The sequence below is a fragment of the Crocodylus siamensis genome, chromosome 4, assembly GCF_052110815.1.
Source record: "Crocodylus siamensis isolate JL-2025a chromosome 4, ASM5211081v1, whole genome shotgun sequence".
In the NCBI taxonomy this organism is placed as follows: Eukaryota; Metazoa; Chordata; order Crocodylia; family Crocodylidae; genus Crocodylus; species Crocodylus siamensis.
This window is the reverse complement of record NC_143398.1, coordinates 48,299,588-48,318,457: the sequence shown is the minus strand read 5'-3', so window position 1 is coordinate 48,318,457 and position 18,870 is coordinate 48,299,588. Positions and strand designations below refer to the sequence as shown.

General features: G+C 43.4%; 1 protein-coding gene across 1 annotated transcript in view; it reads right to left on the bottom strand.

The window, feature by feature from the left end:
* The window catches only part of TFEC (transcription factor EC), an 87,531-nt gene that overhangs the window by 9,220 nt on the left and 59,441 nt on the right, over window positions 1–18,870 (bottom strand). Inside the window, exons 4-6 of the mRNA XM_090042241.1 lie at window positions 16,046–16,160; window positions 15,109–15,165; window positions 6,663–6,738 (exon numbers count right to left, since the gene is read on the bottom strand). Of these exons, the coding sequence (XP_089898367.1) occupies window positions 6,663–6,738; window positions 15,109–15,165; window positions 16,046–16,160 (248 nt within the window). The remainder of the gene's footprint in view (window positions 1–6,662; window positions 6,739–15,108; window positions 15,166–16,045; window positions 16,161–18,870) is intronic.

Below are 18,870 nucleotides of genomic sequence, written 5' to 3'. Positions count from 1 at the left end.
CCTCCCCCAACACTCCATTGCCGACCTCAGGCTTGTTGTTCTCAGGCAGCAAACCTTTAAAAACTGATTTGAATGGGGAATTGTGAAACAAGAAATCATCCACAGGCTGGATTGTGTTAAGTATGGTTTATACACGGACTATGGATTCTTATTCCAGTACCTAGATTAATTTTTGTGACTCCCTTGTTACTATGGGTTTATTGCTTGCTTTCACCTCTCCCAGCACTGCTCCTTGCCCTTCTTCCCTCTCTCCCATCTTCCCCTGCCCTTCTACCTTTGTATTCAAATCATTCTTTATGTTTTATACATTGGTATATGCAAGTCCTTTCACAGCATCTGATGAAGTGAGCTCCAACTTACTGAGATGAAGTGTGAGCTATATATATCTAATTTAGTTACTCTATAAGGTACAAATCTACTCTCCTTATAGCTAAATTTTCCAGAGCCTGAAGGGGACACAGCCTTAAATACACTAGGACAGATTCAGTGGAAGGCATGAAACAGCAATGCATTAATCTGGTTTAAGCTGAGCTCCATCCATACTCTTTTATCCTGGCAGACAGGCAGGTAATAAAAAAGCCTCTGTGCTGGCTCTATATGAAAGTGGTTTTCCTTGCGCTGGTTTTCTTCAGCATCTTTACCCATGGTAACAAAATGGAGCATAGAAAAGCCACATCAGAATACTGTCTCTGTCTAGGGTATCCACTATTGGAAGGGCAGGAACATAATCCATCAAAATAGTGCCCAGTTGGCAGAACAGTGTGGGGAAACGTGCTTATCAACAGTATATCCTTAAAGTGGCTAACCTGCAGTATGTGCCCCTGTGTGTAGCAGGTGGCAGACTGGGAAGGAGACAAGCAACACAGTGGTAGATAGCAGGGCTATGTGAAACACCCCTGTTTTGTTTCAACATCCATTTTGAAGGGACGGTATTTCAATTTCATCTTTTCATTTCATCGAAACCGTTTCACTGTTTTTGATGCGTTTTGATGTTTAGCCCATAGGCTATAATGGGAAATCATGAAAATACCTACAACTTTGTTATTTCTTGCCTGACTCTGATGAAAATTGCAGGGATGGTAGCCTCTTCTGAGGGCATGAAGCCTGCAGAGTGTCAAGGAGATGGGTATAGAGGTTTCTGGGAAACTGCACCTCAAACTGCAAAAAAGCAAAACTTGTCACACTTGCTGGCAGTAGCAGCCTCCTGTCATCCAGCACACAGATCCAGGGGCCCACACTCCTGGGAGGGCTGCAGGGCTGTGCCAGACTCCTGGGGGTGCAGGCCTCTGGATCTGGGCTGGATGACAGGAGACTACCCCTACAACTTGGGACCCACCACCAGGCTGCACTCCATAGGGCTGGTGGAGCCAGAGCACAACCCTGGCTCTGCCTGCCTCCTGCCACCAGGCTATGCTCCATGGGGCTGCAGAGCCACTTGGAGCGCAGCCCAGCGGTGGGAAGTGGGCAGAGCCAGGGCTGTGCTCCACGTCCGGCCACCCGGCTGAGCTCAGGGGGCTGCAGAGCCGCTCAGAGTGCAGTCCTGGCTCTCCCCACCACTGAGCTGCTTCAAAACCTGAAATGTTTTGATTGCCCTCATTTCATTTTGAAGTTGTTTTGAAGCTTTTTGTTTCATTTCTATTTTGCTGCTTCGAGCTTGAAACTCATCAAAACAGCTTTCAAACAAAATACTTGGCAAAATTTCGCACAGCCCTAGTAGATGGGCCAGGGAGCAAAAAGCAGAGCATTAAATCAGGCAAGAAGCATAGGGCAGGAAACAAAAAGCAGAGCAGCGTCTTGGGCAGGGAGCAGTAAACTGGGCAGCAGATCAAGTAAGGGAAAGTGACTGGAGTGGCACTTGGGGAGGGCAGGGAGCCAATCTGTGGCATGCCTAACAAAAAAGTTATTAAAAAAGGATACTGTATGAGAATATTATGGGTCTTATACATCATCCTTTTATTTATTTATGGTAACTGAAAGATAAAAATTGTCATGGGAATTTTTTAATTCAATTCTTGTTTTTCAATTTTTTCTATGATAAATCTGAAATTCTAAATTAAGATGCAGATATGTGAAAAATAACTAAAATGGCATTGCAAAATTCATCTTTATTGCTCCATAATCATTTCCATGTCAGCCATACTTCAGTTACAGATAAAATTACGACTCTCTAGCTATCAGCCCTACAAACTCATTTGGGAATGAGCAGTAGGTATTGATGATTTTATTTTTTAATAAAACATTTAAAAATAATATTTAAAAAATAAGTTATATTTAAAAATATTTGGAAATAGCAAATTGTATATCTAGCTAGCATGTAGAACTGCTGAGTTATTATTCTTCACTCTTGATCCTCCATTTCCTTTCTAGTATTCATCACTTTAATTTTTATCTTATCACATTAATACCTACACATGTGAATAACTCTTCAATTGAGCTCAATTCTAAATGTTTTCAAGATTGGGCTTCTAACTGTAAATTCCTTGTGTGTGTCAGTACGCTATTCAACATAGTGAAACTTAAGTCCTGATCAGGGCACCTGGATGCTACTATAATAATAATAATTTGTCCTTAAATTAGTATAATGAATATGTTATAACAATTGTTACTGTTATTACGGGCTAATTTAAATAACTGCAGTGTCTCAGAAAGGCCTGATTCAACTTTAAAAGAAAAAACAACAGATATACAATGTCTTAGAAATCACTCAGGGTGATGACAGAAGTGGAAAAAAAAAACCCAAAAAACAGCGCTTTATTAGAAGAGGCAATGCATTAGTTCAACCCGGCTCCACAGTGTGTATATAGATCTGGCATTTCAGCAGGGATTTTTGGCAATTTTATCTAAAGCTGATTCAATCACTATTAGATAAAAGTGCTGAAAAGCCCCACTGAAACTCCCAATATATACAGATGTTGGGCAAGTTGGGTCCAGTTAATGTGATGCCTCTTCTGGGGATGCACTGTGCTTGCTGCGAGGGTGCACCAAGCTTAAAGCACCATTTGGGGGAGGAGGGGTTCACATTGGTAAGCAGCCTCAGTCTTACTACATTAGCCATTTCCAACTTCAACTGAAAACAACAAATGCCCAGTAACTTCATTATACACTCTCCCAAACCATTCATGTCTATTCAGGAATAAAAAACAAAGCCATTGGCCAGCTCATTTTTAGCTGGTCTAAATCATAGTAGTTCTACTGAAGTCAACACAGTATCAGCAGCTCAATGGGGCTGAAGAGCCAACCTCATGAAACAAACATGTCCCATCGTATATTTTTAATACAAAGTAATGATGAACTCAGTTTGTGAGCAAGTTTTAGGCTGAATGTTGTTTTTATCAATCATAACTTGGGCAAAGCAACAACAAACAAATCTATTCAAATCAGAATATATTTATGTACATTTCCAGTTCCTCAAAAGAAATTAGTCAAAAATATGCAGAAGCATTTGAAGGGTTCAATTCTGAACCTCTTTGTTGATTTGTATCAGACAACTTGTATGAGTAAGTGCTATTCAGTGCAGCTCACTCAAAGCAAATCTGCTTTTATATCATCATTATAAATGGACCGCTATTTACATAACATTTAATAATTGATGCAGAAAGCCAGAAGAACTGAGTCTATCAAGGCTTTCCACAGACACACAACAATTCAAAATACAGCAGGCAACAGAGAGACATTGAATGCATAGAGAAGGTGACAGCAATCCATTTATTCTTCCCTGAAGGCTTAGGGAATCTCTGAACTTCTCATATCTACAATATTAGGTTGGAATTCTCAGATGAAAGGCTTTTCTCTTGTCATTTCTGGTAATTCCAATCTGTCTAGACATATCATGGGAAAGGTGTTCAAATTCCAGCACAACTTGGAGCCTGGTTTATTCAGCTCAACCTGGAAATACATATATTTAAATAAACTAGTTTTGAGTTTCAACAAAATACCAAATGGTATTTGGGTTTCTTCTTTTGATTTTTAAAATATTTGACCATCTATTTATGGTTTTACATTTCTAAAGCACCTAACACTTAACTATGTATTTACTGAAAATTAAACTAAAAAGTGCTTTGCAATTTAATTGAGCCAAGATTCCTACCACCAACTCCTTCCCCTGATAAAGTGAATTTAGAATCCTCATCCCTTTAACTCACATAATCTATAACCCAAATTACAAAATTAAATAAAAAAGAAGTAAAGAGGTTTTAGCAGAAACATTCAGAAACTGAATCTCAGCTGAATGCAAATAAGTAACAAAATAAGAGTAAGATACAATCATACCATTCTCTTTGCAGTTGCATCACTAGTTTCAAAAGCATTTTTTAAATTAATAAATGAGGTGTAAATGGTGCATTTGAGAAAATGGCATGGAGGGATGATACATGACAATATAGAGAAAGTCTTTAGGAGATAATAAATATCTTTTTACATAAAGAGGAAGAGCAACCTAGGAGCATAAGAAAGAAAACAAGAACAGTGAGAAATATATATTTATATCTAGCTATCTATAATATATATAGAGAGAGAGAGACAGAGAGAGAGAGAGAGAGAGTATGGGAACACTTGGAGGTAGTGAAAGTGAAGGACAATGCCATGGAGTAAATAATTATTCAGATGCACTGAACCTATTAGATTAATTTTTATTTACAACCAAAAATAAAACCTCATGTGCATTAATCCTTTGATCCTTTTTATCTGACCAAGCATAAGTAAAATTGGACTGGAACCTACCTTTTCAAAAATGACTACTGAATTTGGATGCCACATTTTGGATACCAAATGAAGACTGTGATAACATGCCCTCTGAAAATAAGGCCCCTTAAAAGGTATCAAATAGGACATCTGAAAAAACAGAGGCATCCAAATTCACTGATCACTTTTGAAAGTACGAGCTTGTGTGACTGTCACACCAAGCTTGTCATGCTGACAGAATAAGAAAAGAAAAAATATGACCTCTTCATGATCATTGCCGAAAACCTTTTCATAAAGCAACACTTTAACAGATCAGTACAATTTGTTCATATATTCAATTATGTGAAATCTAGAAGTGAGCCCAAACAAAAGAATTCAATTCCAGCACCCCTCCACACTTTCAGGGAATGAGGACCTTTCTCTGGAATTTGTAAGTCATTCCTATTTCTAACTGCAGTGTAATTACTACTTCATAGATACAAACCAACACTGCCATCCATGTTTCTTTGAGTAATCTTTCCTCACAATTCTTAGACAGGTATGACACTATGATTAAAATGCTGTTAGACCCAATATGCTTATGAAGGATATGGAGTGATGTTGTATCCCTGATGGTCCAGAAACTGTGAGAGGCAAGGATTTTTTGGGGTGATATCTTTTATTGAACCAACTACATAGTTGGGAGAAAGGTAGACAAACATTCTTCTTCAGATCATTCTTGTTCTAACCTTCTTGCATTTGAAAGCTTGTCTAACTTTATCCCAACTATGCATTTGATCCAATAAAAGATATCAACCCAAAAAATCCTTGCCTCTCTACTAAGGATGTCAGCAGTGAACAAAATATTATTTAGGAGTTTTGGAGGTCCTTATATTAACTGAACTGGTTCAACCAAACCTTGTATTGGTAACATCTATAGTAGCATGCCCATTTAATTAATGTTGGGTTGATGCTATAGAAAAAGCTGAATCTGTAAAAATGTCAGTCTGTAGAGGCAACTAAGATGTGTTACTTTTCTCACTGGTGATTTCTATCAAAGTGGCTTGTTATGCCAAGCTTGTACTCATGTAAGTCTCACACAGCTTTATAGTCTTATAGAAATCCTGAATGTAATCAAAATTTTCTTAGCCCTCAGGAAGAAAGGCTGAAGTGTCAATAGATATTTTTATTCAGAGCATCATGCAGGCTTCCATTGACATGCAAATGAAAACCACAATATTTGTATAACCAGTTTTATCCAAGTCTCAGTCATGCTCTTTAGGCTTTTTGAGTGGCATGAGAAATCCAAAGCTAAAGTCCAGGCATTAAATAACACTGTTACCACTAATCCTGAAAGAGACTGTCTTATAGACTGGTCTTTTTTCCCCTACTGATGACAAATATTAACATTATACAAAAGAAGTAGAGTTCAGGCAATATAAATTCTTAGTTACAGTAAATAAATATATCACTATAAAATATAGCAATTTTTATTTTTTATAAAACATTAAAGGTCTTTCATTTCCACCTTTACTTTTTGATTTTTTTTTCAGTGAATGTGGGTTTTGTGAAATGCATCTAGCTAACAACTTCAGTATGAAGGGAAGGTAACAGCAGTGTACATGTTGTCTTATCCCACCAGAGGGACCGTCTCTGAGAATGAGAGGATATTTCTTTCCCTACGATCATTCTACCTTTATAATCTAGTGAGACTACAAACAAGCACAGCAGTTATTCCCCAAAACATTTCTTCCCCTCAGTGTGGAGACCTCTCTCTGAAGAAGTGGACTGCTAAAACACAGTCCTCTCAAAATAGCCTCCAAAAAGCTGACAGTGGTTTAATAACTTTTGATGTCTACCAGACCTGCTAAACTGGATTTAAATAAGTGATGTAGAAGATGCAAGATTCTGCATCATATGACCCACTCTCATGGCATGTTTTCAGACCTTTCCCCCTGTATTTAAAGTATAAACATTGTTATAGAAATGATTGTTGAACTCACGGATCATTGGACTTTGGAATAAGCGTGCCAAGCTCCTTGATTCGGTAATTAATATTATACCTTCTTCTTCTTTCAACTGTTAAAAAGAAACATTTTCTACTTTCATTATGAAACATTCTTGGGAAAAAAATCTATATGAAACGTCTGAATTAGTTATAAATGAGTGGTCCTGTCCAAAGAATATTTCTTCCCTCAAATGAAAGCACATGAAAACCCCATGTTGCTTTGATGTCTACATTTCACCCCTTTCCAATGAACTTTCTTGGACTCGATGATCTCCCGAGGTCCCTTCCAGCCCTAATGTCTATCAAATCTATGAAAGCAAGGACCATCTCTGGTCCTCAGAACAGCTGATTGTAGAACCCACTCTCATTGTAGAACCCAACCTTAGGAATGAAATCAGGCTCATATTGTGAAATTAATGTTTTATTCCCCAAATCCTTCTGTATGGGACTCAAACCTGCTGCCACTGAGATCTGTAGAATTTTGCTGCTCATTTCCAGGGGAGCATGAAGAGCCTAACCCTGTTGTACACATTTACTCAGGATTCCCAGAAGCTTGGGCAAATTTTGACTTCTGATAAATCCTCCTTTTCCCTTTGTGTTCACCTGCTATAACCTGACAGCAACAAGAATCACATGAAGAGGACCCCTTTAATCATCCTGATTAAGGCTGAGTAAAGACATTCCAGATGATTCTTCAGCCTTTGCATCACCACCTCTCATTAAGGCAGTAATTCTCAACCACGGAGCCATGGCATCCTGGGGTGCCTTGAGATCCTTTCAAGGGTGCTGCGGTGTGCCACACAATGTTAGCCCTGTTAGGTGTGTAAGCATGACTCACAAGATAAACCTGGAGATTTCAAATAGGACTTCATAGTGCTTAAACCATTCTGAGACATCATGGCCTTTCAGTGTTTTTTGCAACAGAAAAATTACTCATTCTATTCTTTTCTCTAGTCAAAAAACAAGTGAAAACTAAGAGCTGGCAGTTTCTAGGGGTGCCTTGAATCTAAAAAGGTTGAGAAACACTGCATTAGAGATTACATGGTTGTCTTTACTTTGAAGGTAGACTGCATCAACTTACCCGTACAATAGTTTTCTTAAAACAAGATAAATTAAAAAAATTATATTAAATCAACAGAGACTACTTGCTTAATGTTCCTAGATTTACCAGTCCAATAAAATTATCCTGATAAGGCATCTCAATTTAGTTTTGGTTTAGTTACAGAAGAAAAATGAAGAAAAAAGTGAATAGCTTATAACCTTTAAAACAACTCCCTTTCTCTGACCATTCAGGTATGCTTGTTAGCAAAACATTGCTATGAATGGGCTTCTCATCCTTTTGCCACTTCAAGTCAGTGCACCCAGCCCTACTTCCCAGCCCATTTTTCTAGTTTTCTAGGTACATGATAGGATTTGGATGAGCTGCAGTACTTTTATAAGGTATCTACCATAGAGGTTAAAAGACTTTCCAGTGATAGTTTATACCTGCCTTTAAAGGGATGTACTGACCTACCTTAGATACAACACCTCACAGACCAAGCTGTCTGATTGTATCTACTTTTACTTAGACCACTAGCTAGCCACCATAAGCAGGTTTTTCTTTACTCATGACCTATGATATATAGATCTTCTGTTACAGGATGCCCAAACTGTGTATTACAAGCATTCTACATAGTGTTCATATGTGCCATCTCCGTAGCAACAAGAAAGGCAAAACTAGAAGGAAACGTGTTTACAAGCTGGTAAAGCGAAAGACAATAAATCAGGGGCCAATTCCAAACTGACCATTTTAAAACTATATCTGCTTAGCTTTGCCAAATTCAAAAAGCCATATGCAGAAACACAAGCTGGGAATAAGTCCCAGTAAAAAAGAAAGACTTGCATTATGAAGAAATAACAGGAGTCAGGATGCCACCAGAACAGAGGCAATGGGAAATTCTGAGTGTGTTAACCTAGCAATATATGCTGCCATCAGCACACCAAACCTGTCCTTTGCACTGACTCCCCATATTGGAGTGTTAGTCAAGTCTATAACTCCTTGTCCAAATCCAACTCCTTTTTAGTCAGGTAAGCAGCATTTACACAGCAAACTTTAGTGAAGATGTTTCTGCATTTTTGTTTTAATGGACATAAAGAAAATGGACACCTGGAAATGGGCACAGAAGCAAGAGCCAGATCCCTTAAAAGGCAGTGGCCAGCTCACTGACCCACAGAAGCAGGTCTGCTTTTTGCCTGCTCTCCTTCTAATCCTAAGTATCTTCTCCACTTGTCTGCCCAGCAGCCAGCTTCAACAAGTGGAAAGAAAAGCACTTTGCTAGGAAATAAAAGCTGTAGCTGTAAACTCTTTTGGGGTGAGTGTGGCTTAAAACCATTGTTCTGAGTAAGTGTCCTAATCTTAGCCTCCTGGGCTAGAAGTACGGAGGGCTGTCCTCTTCTGCTATATTAGTGTAATTTACACAGTTATGCACTGTCTTTAGAACAGCAGGACCCGAAATCTGCACAAGTAACTTAAATGCCATATTAGCCATGCAATTCCTACTTTCCTGCCTCAAGGTAGCATTGGATTTTGGCCCATCTTCAAGATGGCCTGGGTCCAAGATATCTAAACAAAGTCCCAGGATGAGGGTCAAGTTCAACAGCTTTGCTCTCAGGCACAATGATACTTGGACTATAGGTGTGAAGCAAATACATTTAGGAGAGAGTTTTCTTAGGCAGTCTACATCTAAGGAATGAAAATCTACAGCCATTAAGAACCAGGAGCCGCACTCCCAAGACGCGCTGTACGAACAGAGCACACAAACAGGAGCGTTTTCTAAGAGCACGCCAGTGTTTGCATCAGCGTTCGTGCCGGCGGGCAAGCAGGAAGGGCCAGGAGGGAGACTCCTGCTAGGGCAGGGCGAAGGCACTGCACTAAGCCATAAACAAGCAGCAATGATGGTGTTGACATGGAGTGCTGCCAGGGCCCCTGCCCGGGGGGGGGCTTGTCTGAGGCCTCCACCCAGACAGAGCCCAAGGGGAGCTGGCCTGCATGAGCCCAGCCCCTGCCCAGCAAGGCCTGGGGGGGCAGGGATTGGGGACACCCACACCTGCCCTGTAGGCACCTGCCTTATGGCCCTGGAGGTGCAGGTGAGGGACCTCCAGGAAAAGGTTAGCAGGCTGAGGGGAATCAGGGAGGTGGAGGATGAAATTGATAGCTATTTCCTTCCCCTGCAGGGCCACACACCCAAGGAAGAAGCACCTCGGGAAGTGCCCTCCACTGCAGAGTGGCAGACGGTCACCTCCAGAACCAGGACTGCTCGTAACACAGCAGTACCAGTTCCTCCAGTCCAGCTGGAGAACAGGTACGAGGCCCTGGCAACTCTGGAGGAGAAGGAAGGAGACAAGGCAACCAAAGAGGAGGCAACTCCACACTCTCCACAATCCGAGCAGGCTGAAGGAGCTAAGCAGTCCTGGAGGAAAAAGCGTTGAGTGATCGTCATAAGCGATTCCATCCTGAGAGGTACCGAGGCCCCCATCTGTTGTCAGGACTCCTCAACGCACAAGGTCTACTGCCTACCTGGAGCAAAGATTCAGGATGTGAAGGGGATGATCCAGGCCATGATCCAGCCCACCGATTACTACCCCATGGTCCTAATCCACGTGGGTACTAATGATGCGGCCAGGAGAAACCCTGATCACCTGATGGTGAACTACCACGGTCTGGGGGGCATGCTGAAGGAGATAGGAGCGCAGGTGGTTTTCTCTTTTGCCTACCAGTGAGCGGACGTGGAAGACGGAATGCAACGTGCATCGCAGAGACCAACTGGTAACTTCAGGAATGGTGTCTCGAGGCGGGCTTTGGTTTCCTCAACAACGACCCGCATATCACGACAAGAGACATGCTCAGATGTGATGTGCTCCACCTTTCCCCTAAAGGTAAGCGTGTGTTTTCGTCTACGTTGGTGGATCTCCTCCAGTGGGCTTTAAACTAGGCTCGTTGAGGGAAGGGGAAGATGAGGGCGGAGGAAGCCTTGGACTGCCAAACTAAGCAACACCCACAAGTACAGCCCAGCCTAGACCAACAAGTGGAACATATACGCAGGTAAGCAACAGGGGCCAGGGTAATGCTGAAAGTAGGGGGCCAGTGCACACATCCTCAGGAGGCCTCAAATGCCTCTACACAAACACTCATAGTATGGGAAACAAGCAGGGGGAACTTACCCTCCTGCTAGCTGACACCAACCCAGACATAGTGGGGCTCTCTGAAATGTGGTGGGACCCAACGCATGACTGGGTGGTGAATATCAAGGGCTATAGGCTGTACAGAAGGGATAGGACAGGGAGGAAAGGTGGCAGCATGGCGCTCTACATTAAGGAGGAATACACATCCTTGTCAATTAGCAAAGAATTAGAGGAGGGGCACACTGAAGTGCTCTGGGTTAGAATACGAGGCAGTCGAGGGAAAAGAGACTTAATGGTGGGGGTCTACTACAGACCACCCAACCAAGAGGAAGAGCTAGACCAGGAATTCATAAGTCAGCTCACGGAGGTAGTTAGGTCAAAGGACATGGTCATCATGGGTGACCTGAACTTTCCAGACTTCTTCTGGGAAGAGCAGTCAGCCAGGTCTGACTGCTCATGTAGGTTCCTAGCCAGAATGAAGGACCTTCATCTAACCCAGGAGGTCCACAGCCCCACCAGGGGAGATACCTTGTTGGACCTGGTGCTGGCCACTGGTGACAACCTGGTGAGGGGGCTCAGGCTCAACCACCTGAGTGACAGCAATCATCGCCTGCTGGAATTCACCATCCAGTGCAAGGTGGCAAAGGCCTACAGCAAGGCAGCAGCCCTAGATTTCAGGAGGGCAGACTTCAATGAGTAAGGGAAGAACTTAGATCCCAGAGGGGAGGGGAGCCAGGTGTCCAAGAAGAGTGGTCGCTCCTTAAGGAGACAATCCTGCAAGCCCAAAGGGAGGTAATCCCAACATGAATCAAAGGGGGCAGGATGGCACAAAAGCCCCCATGGCTCACCAAAAGCATCTGGCAATGTCTCCTAGCTAAAAGGGAGGTGTACACCCAATGGAAAGGAGGGGCCATCCCCAGGGAGGATTATACTGCGGTTGCTCGGGGATGCAGGAGGGCAGTCAGGAAGGCCAAGGCGAAGATGGAAATGGGACTAACTTCCCAGATCAAGGACAAAAAGAAGTCCTTTTTTAAATACATAGGGGGCAAAAAGAAGATCCCGGGTAACGTAGGGCCCCTGCAGGACACGCTAGAAAATTTGATCATCACACCAGACAACAAAGCTAACATATTTAATGATTTCTTTGTCTCCATTTTCCTGAGCAGGGACCGGAACAGACACACCCCCTCTGGCCCCGCCTCAAACCCCAGGGCAGGCACACCTAGGCCAAGGGTTAGTGAGGAACTAGTTAGGGACCTTCTGGAGGGACTGGATGTATTCAAATCAGCTGGTCCGGATGATCTCCAGCCTAGAGTACTGAGGGAATTAGCTGAGGTCATTGCAGGACCCCTGGCATGGCTGTACGAGCACTCATGGTGCTCTGGTGTGGTGCCAGAGGACTAGAAGAGGGCCAATGTGGTTCCCATCTTCAAAAAGGGGAAGAAGGAGGACCCAGGAAACTATAGGCCAGTTAGTCTTACCTCAATCCTGGGCAAGCTTTTTGAGAGAAGTATTCTGGTACATGTCCACGAGGGGCCAGCAGGGGAGATTATGCTTAGGGGCAACCAACATGGGTTCATTAGCGGCAGGTCCTGTCAGACCAACCTGGTAGCCTTCTACAACCAGGTCACCAAATCCTTAGATGCAGGGGTAGCAGTGGACATAGTCTTCCTGGACTTTCGGAAGGCCTTCGACACTGTCTCTCACCCCGTTCTCATTAAGAAACTGGGGGACTGTGGTGTCAACACCTACACAGTCAAATGGGTCTCCAACTGGCTGGAGGGTCGAACCCAGAGAGTGGTGGTGGATGGGTCATTTTCAACCTGGAGGGATGTGGGCAGTGGGGTTCTGCAGGGCTCAGTCCTCGGGCCTGCACTGTTCAACATCTTCATCAGTGACTTGGACGAGGGGGTAAAAAGCACCCTATTCAAATTTGCTGATGACACTAAGATGTGGGGGGATGTGGGTATGCTAGAAGGGAGGAATAGGCTGCAATCAGACCTAGACAGGTTACAGGGGTGGGCAGATGAGACTAGGATGGGATTTAACACCGACAAGTGCAAGGTGCTGCACCTAGGGAAGACGAACCAGCAGCATACCTACAGGCTGGGGAACTCCCTTCTCATCAGTGCAGAGGCAGAAAAGGATCTGGGAGTCATCATTGATGTCAAGATGAACATGGGCTGGCAGTGTGGGGATGCAGTCAGGAAGGCCAACCACAACTTGTCATGCATCCACAGATGCATCTCAAGCAGATCCAAGGAGGTGATACTTCCCCTCTATGCAGCACTGGTCAGCCACAGCTGGAATACTGTGTCCAGTTCTGGGTGCCGCACTTCAAGAGGGATGTGGACAACATGGAGAGAGTCCAGAGGAGGGCCACTAGCATGATCAGGGGGCAGCAGGGCAGGCCCTACGTGGAGAGGCTACAAGACCTGAACCTGTTCAGCCTCCACAAGAGAAGGCTGAGGGGGGATCTAGTGGCAGTTTACAAACTAGTCAGAGGGGACCAGCAGGCACTGGGGGAGTCCCTGTTCCCCCAAGCATTGCCAGGAGTGACTAGGAATAATGGTCACAAGCTGGCAGAGGGTAGATTTAGGCTAGATATCAGGAGGCGCTACTTCACAGTCAAGGCAGCTAGGATCTGGAACCAACTTCCAAGAGAAGTGGTGCTGGCTCCTACCCTGGGGGTCTTTAAGAGGAGGCTAGATGTACACCTTGATGGGGTCGTTTGACCCCAGTACTCTTTTCTGCCATGGCAGGGGGTCAGACTTGATGATCTGCTCAGGTCCCTTCCGACCCTACGAACTATGAAACTATGAAACCATCACAAGCCTCACCAGCTTCCACTCTGAATGCAAAGGGCAGCAGTTTGACTACATCATCCCCACAGAACAATGTAAGCTTATTAAAAGCAAAACATGATATTGCAAAGACCATGCTCCCCAAAACATTTTCTGAAATAAAATGGAGCAGCTGGCAGACATGGCTCTCAAGCTTGCCTTATATCACTTTCTGTGGATTCAAGATCAGTCTAGGAAGTCTGCTTACATGAGGGTATCTTGTAGAGTCAGAAGCAGTCTGGAAAATCCCTGGAGTCAGGGCATTTTCTGTAATGGATGAAGGAGCTGAAAAGTCTTGGAACCCCAAGCATAAAGTCTTCAGGAAGCCCTAATGTCCTCAAATGCAAAAGAGTTAACATGGTGAAGCTGCCTGGAGTCGCATACCATGGAAGCCGTGGAATCTTTGTTACTCAAGCAGTTTGCATAGCAAGATTCCCCCAGAGTCACAAGCTGTAGAAGTTCTGGGATCCCTGGCATCCTACCAGGGTTGATATATTTACCAAAATGTTTCTTTGAAAGCTTCTGACAAATCATAATTAGCATACTAAATTATGAAGAGAATGGGAATGCCTTAGTCAAAGTGCCATGGGTTAGAGTGACCCTCCACCTCCCCGTCAACTCAACAGATGTTTGCCTGTTAGGTCAGGGGGCTAGAGTTTGAGCCTGTCTACTTGTCCCATGATTGGGGCAGGGCTCATTCAGCCCCACACCCCCTACCAGCTCTAGTGCTGTCTGCAGGGGGAGGGAGGAAGAAGACAGTTTGAGGCTGGGGTTTGCCTGGCCTGAACTGAAGGAGTGGGTCCAAAGGTTGTGGGGCTCCAGTCCACACCCCCCACACTCCAGCTCATGCTGGGCAAACCCTAGCCCACAGTTTCCCCTCCCCCTCCTCCCTCCCTGCAGACCACAACAGGGATGGGGCTGGGCTGCATCAGCCTAGCCCTGGTTGCACTGACAGACTGACCCTAGGGAACAGACATGGTGCTCCACTTCGGAGTGCCTTCATCTGATCCCTCATTAGATAAGTGTTAATTTGTCATGTGATCAGCCCCTTTATAGCACTTTGCAGCCATGAACATGTGTCCAGGCATGACTGTAGAGTGCTTTCAGGGGGCCTGTTGTGCAATAAATATAACTTATGTCTGCACCAAAGATTATTAAATAGTCTAAAGAAACAGGTGTTATTTTAATTAATTAATTCTACATGTGGGAGGTGTTCTGCAAGTGAAAAAAACAGTACACTTTCAAAGTAACAGTTTCATCTCGAGAAAGAAAACAAATATGTTTCTCTGTGTTTGTAGACTGAGTGCTTTTTCATTTTACCTACAAATATGCATCTCTTCTTTTAATCTTGGACAACAGCAAAGAGCTGATAGCTGGCAAGTTCTCTTCCTGTACTCTCTCTACACAACATAATAATATTGAAGAGCATATACTCACTGAGGTTGTGGTTATCCTTTTTTTGTCTCTCCTTTGCCATTGCTCGTGTATCTGCTTCTGACAGAAAGGAACATTTATTAAATAAGTCCTTGGGTTGAAGTTACAATACTGGTTTCCTGTTACAATGCCCCTTTTCATTAAGACAAGGTTTTTAGGCTATGCCTTTAGCATTTTTTATCAATTCCCACAAAAAGACAATGCCACTACATCTACATTCAACCAGTAATACATTTTCAAGTGTCTGGCAGGTTTCTAAAGATGTATTTATCATGCATTTTTATTTAAAACATTTAGAAATACTGAAAAAGTACATTGCATTTAGTACTTTTCTCCAATTTACTGAACTTTACATCACAGAAAAAAGTCCTTACAATAAACTAATGTGAATCAGGATTTGTATATCCCATAATGCAAGAGTAAATCAGATTTTAAGATACTCACATTGAACAAACTCACTGTTTCCTTTGAGTGACACTAATAAACTGTACATGGTTGTTAGCATTCTTTGGATTAATTGAATGTAACTTTTAAAGTTGTTAATCCATTAATATAGATTTACCTTGAATAGACTTATTGTAAGCTTTTAAAAGAGCCATTTGTTCTACCCTGGAACAAATTTAATGGATGATAATTTATTTATACCATTGATCAGGAGCCAAAATGTGGAAGGATCCGTGGTTTCCTAAAATAATTAGGTTCATTAGAAGCATGATGTTCATAAAAGTCACAGGATAGACATTGTTTCTAAGTTGCTAAAGTAGAGAACACAGTGTAAACATTTCCCTTGATCTTTGCTCAGCTTTTTAAATGGAATAGCACATACCCTGTAAGTCTTAAGTAACATAATATTAAAGAAAAAATACATTTCACGAGTATCTTATTGTAAGATTACTTGAACTTTTACAACAAACATGCCAAGATCCCAGAAATATATTACCTGTGATTTCCCTTTTTACTGGTAGGATAGCTGGGCAGGAAGCATTTGTAAGACCCATATTAGCAGGTGATATTCCCTGGTCACTGTTGTATATATCCAAAATGTTATTAGACAGCTTAAGGAAACAAAGGAAAAAATAGGAAAAAAGAGAATCAGAATAAAGTTGAAGGATTTAAAGGTTAAAAAAAATGTAAATGCTTATAGAAAATCACTTTCATAGATGTGTATTCATGCATCATCATATATTTATTCCTCAAAGATGCCTGTAAAGCAGTGGTTTTCAACCTGTAGTCTGTGGGCCTCTGGGGGTCCACAGATTATGTCTAAGGGGTCCATAAAAGGTTATTCTGATCAATCAAAAGTATATAAATGCCCACACTTACAATTCAAAGGGGTCCACACCTCCATTTGAAATTTTTTAGGGGTCTGCAAATGAAAAAGGGTGAAAACCATTGCTCTGACATGAGAATTTGCCCTTATCCTGTACTGTAAAATTAAAAGCCTGCCATTGTTCCACGTGCAAAGCATGCTGACTGAAGTCTGTATGAATTTTGTATGCAGACTGAAGGCAGGATATGGTCCTGATGTCTAATTCTGAATTAATGCTATAGCAACATTTCCAATAACAGGATTACTGAAACTACACTTCAAACATGAGTTCAGCTGAAAGGGAAAATAACCTTGCTAATCTTAACCTAGTCTCTAGTGAATATTTAACCATGCCACTGGACTTAAAATTAAAACTTGATATTGTTAGAGCATAAACAGTTTAAAGAGCAGAAGGCCTAACTATATGCAAGATTTAAAATGGGAGTGGAGAGAGAACTATGGGAGTGGAGAGAAAATATGTTATAAGGTAAAAATCCTGCACTGCTACAAGGATAGACCAGCTAACCTGATCTGTTCCATGTTTGTGATAACCTATATTATTATTGTTGTTCTGTTCTTTCTAAAGTGTAGCACGTTATGCCAAAAGAAACAAAAATGTTGAAAGTATGGTCTGAGGAATTTCAGATAATGCCACTAAAGAGTACTTTTCTTTGAATAATTCAATAACTCCTAAAAATTAGAACTCTAGAAATAAGTAATGTCTGTTTGAGTCAGTGCTTCCACTACTATATAATCAACCCTTCATCACTAATTATCACTTCCTCTGGCATAACTAAACATAGAAAACAACTGTGCGACCCACACCAACTCCTCAGACAATAAAACCAGAGTGTAGCAAGAAACAAGGAGAAAAAAAATGAAAGATAGTATTATTTATTTTTATGGCCTGTGCAACCTCTGGGTGAAGCTGTCCTCCAACCTGGACCAATATACAAAGAGTCAGTGCTGTGGTTTTTGTTAGTCAAGTTCCAAAAACCCCAAACCTAAGAGAAGAAATTAACATAGATGATTTGTGACAATAGGAGAAATAAATTCTCTTTCCTCCGGATAACAAATAAGGGGACTGTCACAGGTTATCTTTAAAACATTTTGTATTTGTGGAATGCTTTGCCATCATAAAGTTAGAACACTTTCAGTGTAGCCACAGGTTAAGATTTAATGCCATCTCAGACCTGCAGAACTAATTTGGCACCAGAGATAGGGACAGACATTCAAATTAGTCTAACCTGCAGAGATTGAACTGATTTGCAAGTGGACAGACATCCACCTTTCATTCTGGAACTTCAGGCACATGCAGTAGCTGAAGCCAGAAGCCTGGGGGTGCTAGAGCAGCCCTCCCTTACCTTCCTCAGGTAAGCTGATCTGGGGGAATGAGGGGTATGGCCAGGCCCCAGCAGGCCTGAGTATGACTGAGAAGGAGTTTAAATCCCTACCTTGGCCTGCAGGGTTCAGAGGGTGGAGGAAGAGGAAGCATAGCCAGACAGGGGCACGGTCAAACCCCCATGACAGGGAAAAAGGAAGAGGGGGAGAGCTCTGCCTGCCACAGTAACTCCCTGACATCCAGGAGCAATCTAGGCACACAGTTCCAATGCCTGGCCTCAGAGGGGGATTCTCTCCAATCCTCCTCCTCCCTCTCCCCCACTGCTGCAGGGCAGGGAGAGGGGTCCTGTGCAGTGCTGCCTGGTCTCAGAGAAGGACTTATCTGACTCTTCTGGCCCAGCAGGTGCCTGCCACAAGGGCTCACTGGGGACACACAAGCCCCTGCTATGCCTCCAAGCTGGCCCTGGTAGCCTGCTGCTCAGCCAGCACTACCCATGCACGCCAAGCCAGGCTTCTCTCACTGACAGGGCTCAGCTTCCCTGTCACCAAGCTGCAGCCACTGAGGAGGCCCCCACCCCTGTGGCTTAGGCTGGCCCTGCCATACAGATGCCTCAGCCAGGGCTGACTGGGGCTGGCCTGGGCTGCTGGGCCGCTCTCAGTAAGCTGCAGCTCAGCAACAGCCACTCCCCATGCCCAGGCTGGGCTGGATCAGGCTGGACAGCACCTCACAGAGCCCCCATCCCTGCACTGAAGTGGCACAGGTAGGGGAGAATGGGGAAGAGTCCCCATCCAGCACTGCACAGAGTCCCCCTCCCCACCCTGCAATAGCTGTAGAGGGGGACTGATCCACCCTGGCTCCAGTACCCCAGTGGCGGGGGGGAATTAACCTCCTTCCTGCCCCCTTAGCCTTAATGTGGCCATGCTAAGATGGCTGTGGTCCCTGACAGTCAGACAGGAAAGGGAGAGGGGAATAAACCCCCTCCTGGGCACTCTGATAGAGGCTGCTGCCCCTCCCTATCCCATTGCTGCTGCAGTGGCAGGGGAGGGAGATATGGCCCCATTAAGATAGAAGGTTAATACCTACCTCTGTCCCTTCTGCCTCCGGGGACCACAGC